At 41.2% G+C, this 5,290-nt stretch overlaps 1 protein-coding gene across 1 annotated transcript; it reads right to left on the reverse strand.

The window, feature by feature from the left end:
* Nucleotides 1-3,251: 3,251 nt before the first annotated feature.
* On the reverse strand, nt 3,252-4,298 carry LOC138589826 (general transcription factor II-I repeat domain-containing protein 2A-like). Its single transcript, XM_069660328.1, has 2 exons — nt 3,562-4,298; nt 3,252-3,453 (listed from the first exon to the last, which is right to left on the reverse strand). Exons 1-2 carry the CDS (start codon nt 4,296-4,298, stop codon nt 3,252-3,254), a joined length of 939 nt encoding a protein of 312 aa, XP_069516429.1.
* Between the last annotated feature and the right edge of the window lie 992 nt (nt 4,299-5,290).

A 5,290-nucleotide genomic window follows, 5' to 3' on the forward strand; every position in this document is an offset into this window, starting at 1 on the left:
CTCTCCTGTCCCCGGTAAAGAAAGGAGTTTATTTATCTTTCTGTTTCTATTCCTACCTCTCTCTCTCTCTCCCTCTCTCTCTCTCTCTCCCGCTCTGACACTTGTCATCTCACTGAAATCTGCATGCAGCTGAATCCATCATATATAATCATAGTATGAAATCCTGACTCCAGGGCGGCCATATGAGCCTTATCAAGACAGAAACACAAACACAAATTCTCTTTTACATCAGAAGCCTAACACAGTGTGCTCGTTAGGAAGGGGGCATGATGCATCAGCAGCACGCTTAGCCAGCGGCCAGCATGTTTACACCACAGAGCCTTCATCACTGTGTTCATTGTGAATGTGTGGCCATTAGTAATTAGCAGAGATCAGTAAGCAAAATACATGGAATACTTTCTTTTTAGCGAATGTCAATCACTTAAATTTGAACAAAAGAAATACAGGCGTATTCAGACTTGTGACTTACAAGACCTCGCTTCTGTTTTCAGATCTGAACAGCCTTTGAGGCCGCATCCTTGATGTGAGCCAAATTATCAAGTAAAATGTGAATATTTTGCCCTCGTTCACATGACACATTTGAGAGGTGCTGCCTTTTCATGTTTATGAAAATAACTGTATTCTAGTGTCTGAAACATCAACTTGAACAGAGAAAATAGAGAAAGCATGGCCGCAGCAGAACATGACTATTTCTATATCATACTATTAGACAGCTTTAACTGCAGTTTAGGTGATGCAAATATCACATATAAAGAGGCCTTTCAGGGTAGTGGCTCTATATTCCTTCATTGATGTCACCTCTGCTGCAGTTATTGAACCTGCAGACAGAGCTCCTGTCTGCTCTCAGGTGTGTGTGTGTGTGTGATTAATTAACAGATGAAGCTATTTAAGGCGTATGCTACAGGGAATACAACAGTGTGGGATCATGCTGCTCCATGGTATGAATTAAGTAGTCACAATGCTTAAAAGGAGTCAGTAACAGAAAGATAAAAGACAACAATGTTTTAATCTCCTTGGGGAAAATCAGACCACTGCACTGAAACTATTCTCAAAACACTGCGTGATGCAACCAAAGGACGATACAGACGCATCATGCAAATGAATAACTAATAGGAGGAATCGCATATTTGTTGTTTACTTGGAAACAAAGTATAAAGTTTACAGTTTCTCAAGTAACTTTAGAAACTGTATTCTTTAGAGGCCAAATCTCCAAAAGGTGGCACAGCAGTGGAACCATGGTGGGAGCTGAGGTGGAGGATACCGTTTTTATAAAGACACTGGCTGAATCCAAATGTCCAGACTTCACTGGTCTTGCAGACGTTTGGGCTTTGTGCGCACGTTCCCAGGAAGTCTGCTAGTGCTGAGGATCCTAACACACATTTCACTCACAGTCCACAAGGGGCCTCGATCAGGCTTTCTGCAGACTTCCAGAGAGTCTGCTTAGGGGTCAGACTTCACCTGACATTACTGATTTAGTTACCCAGAATTAATTGGCAAAGGGACATGTTATGTAAGACTAGAAGAATAAAAAGAAGTTCATATAAATGTGGTAAAGGATTAAGTCATTGAAATGTTACATGAAACATCCATAACTTAGAAATAATATTGAACCACATAATGATCCAGAAATAACTAAAAGTATCGGCTACAGAGCTGATCTAAATACATTTTATGAAAAGTATTAGTCTTATAAGAACTGTTTATCTAAGGCTTATTTGGAGATAGAGTGTCACCCCACTTCATAGACTTTATTTGACAACCTTGAACATGTCACTAAATGTATGACAGCTGTACACAAGTCCGCCATGGATAGATAGAGCCATAGGGACAGAGCATAGCGCTTTATTGGACCCTATTTGGACGGCGGGAGGCGCACAGTCTAAGCGCATGGTGCTAAGTGATTTAGGGCGTGTCTAACGCACTTTTGCTAGTTACACAGTGCACAATCTGGGCGCAAACCGAGGCGCAAGGCGCAAAGAGGTTGGCTTAAGTCCCTGGATTATTCACAGGCGTTTTCGCCATAACATGAATCGAACCAATCAGAGTATCAGCTCTCATTCCCTTTAACACTAGAACTGCCAAGTGGGTCATTTTTACCCCCTCACTTTTTCAAATGCATGTTACTTTTTAAAAATAGAACCCTGACATTTCAAATTTCATGACTTTTTCCTAAAATTGTGTTATTAATGATCTACTAGATTATGGGAGTTGTGGGATACAAAGAAAAAAATTATTAACATTTATACCTCCACGCCCCTTCCGTCATTTTGACCCCCCCATAGAAACAGCTGGGGCGAGCCGCTGTCACTCAGCTGTCAGTGACACCGGCTCGCAGACAGCTGAGCCGCTGTAGCAACGCCTATTGGTACAGTTTTGAAAAGAAGACAGTCACATTAGTCACATTACTAAACATATATATAATACGTATATTAGCTACTTTTGGATGAGAAACATGGACCGGAGAAAAAGAACGATGGATGTGGAGGGAGCCCTGGCAACGCTCCAGGCCATGAGTGACCGAGAGTCAGATGGGGGAGATATAACGGAGGAGGAATCGGATGGGGATGAGGCAGATGACCCATCATTTTCACCAGATGATGAGTGTGAAAAAAATAAAACAAAAAAGATCTTCCTGAAATGCCTACGTGCAGTGTGAAGTGCACTGGAAAAGTCCACAGCATGTGTGCTGATCGTGTATAGCAGGGGTGGGCAATTAATTTTTACAAGGGGCCACATGAGAAACCTGAGTTGTGTTGGAGGGCCGAACCAACAATAACTTGAAGTTAATTCTGTTCTGTATTCATTTTCCCCATTGTAAAAAGCATTAAATTATATATTTTTGATTAGTTGCTATGGTGATCAGAAGAATAAGGATATTCTGTAAATATGTATATACATATATGAAATTGTGGTGTAGGTCATATGGGAAAATACTCCTATAGAAGTAATAAACAGTAAAAACAATAATTGCATCTGTTTCATTTTATTTTTGGCATGTTAATCTTCCTAAATACTGAAAAGGTGTTTTACAGTATGTTAAAGATAAGCAATTGTCAACTTGATGCAAAAAGCAACAAATGCTTTTGATGTTTTACAGTTCATTTTACTTGTTCAGTGGGATAAATCCAGCCTGCTCTGGGCTTGAACAAGTGCATTGAAATCTGGCTGAACGTCTGAGGTGGATATGTGAAGGACAGCTGAGAGGAGGTCATCAGTGATAGAGGATCTGTATCTGGATTTGTTGAACTTCATCACTGAGAATGTCTGTTCACATAGGTAGATCCAAAGAGGACTCGAATCTTCTGAACATGCCTCCTCATGTGTGGAAAGTTCTCCTCTTTGAGGGAAGAGTAGAAGTCAAGTAGTGAGACTGACCGAAAGTGCTCTGCCAGAAGTGTGTCAGACTGCAGGTCAATCAGTTCCATCTGAACATCACTGGGTGCATTCTCCACACTGCAGGTGAAGGGAGAAGAAACCATGTGCATCTCACTCTCAACTGTTTTAAAGTCTTGAAATCACCTAGAAAACTCACCATGCAGTGCTTCTAACATGGATGAGTACTTGTCGAGGTGATCAGCTGATTTTGTGGCTTCCTTCAGTGTTGGCAAGTGGGTGAGAATGTTGTCCTTCATTTGGCTTGAGAGAAGCTGCAACTTTGTCATGAAAGCCTTCACTGTGCTGTTCATTTCATGTACAAAAAGGCCTCTGCACTGCAGTTTGACATTTAGTTCATTCATTAGTACCGTCACATCTACAGCAAAACCAAGGTCTGCAATCCAGTCTGCATCTGAAAGCTGTGGAATGTCATTTTCTTTCTTCACACAGAACTCGTGAATCTCTTCTCTCAGGTCCCAGAAACGTTTCAGTACTTTGCCCAGGCTGAGCCACCTGACAGCTGTGTGGTAGCCTATGTCACAATGTTCAGTCTCACTTTCCTCCAAAAGTGAAACAAACTCTTTGTGATTCAATCCTCTTGCCCTGGTGAAGTAAAATGTTTTAGTTACAACATCAAAAACAGGGTTCATTTTTAACACTAACTTACACAACACTTCCTGATATATATGTACATGTATTATATGTATAATACAATGCAAAAATGTCAATATCTGCTCAGGGTTCATTCCTGTCACTTTATCCTGCATTCTCTTCAAAAGTCCAACATTTTTCCCCGTTAGATTTGGACAACCATCCGTTGTCACACTTGTCAGCTTTTCCCATTTTAGTCCCAACTTGTCCAAACATGCATTTACCTCCGTGAATAAATCACTCCCGGGTGTTGTCCCTTTCATCGACTGCATGGCTGCCAGCTCCTCCGTGATTTTAAAGTCCGTAGATATCCCACGTATGAAAATTAGTAGCTGGGCAGTGTCACGTACACCACAGCTCTCATCCAAAGCCAGGGAAAAATAGTCGAAGCTGACCGCTCTGTCCTTTAGCTGAAGTTCCAGATTCCCTGCGATGTCCTCAACCCTCCTCGTTACAGTCCGTCGCGAGAGGGGCACATTCTCAAAAGCTCCATTTTTCTCCGGGCATATTAGGGCAGCAGAGTCCAACAAACACTCCTTAATAAACTCCCGTCACAAAACGGTTTACTTTTTCTAGCGATTTTGTGGGATATGACATAACTTGTCTTGACAGCTGCATCTCTGGAAAGTTTAGTAAAAAGTCTTTGTTGGTTTTGCAGCTTAGCTAGCAAAGCATCCGACTCCCTTGCTTGTCTTGATCAGACAAGTTCTTGTACTTCTCCTTGTGTTTGCTCACATAGTGGCGATTCAAATTGGAATCCTTGAACATGGCGACCTGTACACCACAAACTAAGCACACGGCTTTACCTTTGACTTCTGTAAATAAATATTTAGCAGTCCATGTCTTGTTGAAAACGTGGCATTCGGTATTGATTTTTTTTGACATGTTGAGGGCTAGCTTACCAGCATCACATGTAGCTGTTCACCAACGCATGTGCGTCACTACGTAAATAAAAAAACGTCAATCTTTTCAAAATAAAAGCAACACAGCCGTATTGCGTTCACAGCATAAATAGGTCGTTTTTTGATTTATATTCTAATTAACTTGACCTCATGTGGGCCAGACAGGGACCGCCAACGGGCTGGATGTGGCCTGCGGGCCGTAAAATGCCCAGGTCTGGTGTATAGTGTGCGTGTGTGTGTGTGTGGAGTTTTGATGTAAATATTGATTTCAGGTTTGCTTTATGCATTGTTCGTTCTATATTTTTCTTAATATGTTCTTAAAATTACTAGATATATTATTGTTATTATTATTATTATAAATG

This window comes from Semicossyphus pulcher, unplaced genomic scaffold (genome assembly GCF_022749685.1).
Source record: "Semicossyphus pulcher isolate SPU_LCO1_2020_fin unplaced genomic scaffold, fSemPul1.0.p SCAF_1, whole genome shotgun sequence".
Taxonomy (NCBI): Eukaryota; Metazoa; Chordata; class Actinopteri; order Labriformes; family Labridae; genus Semicossyphus; species Semicossyphus pulcher.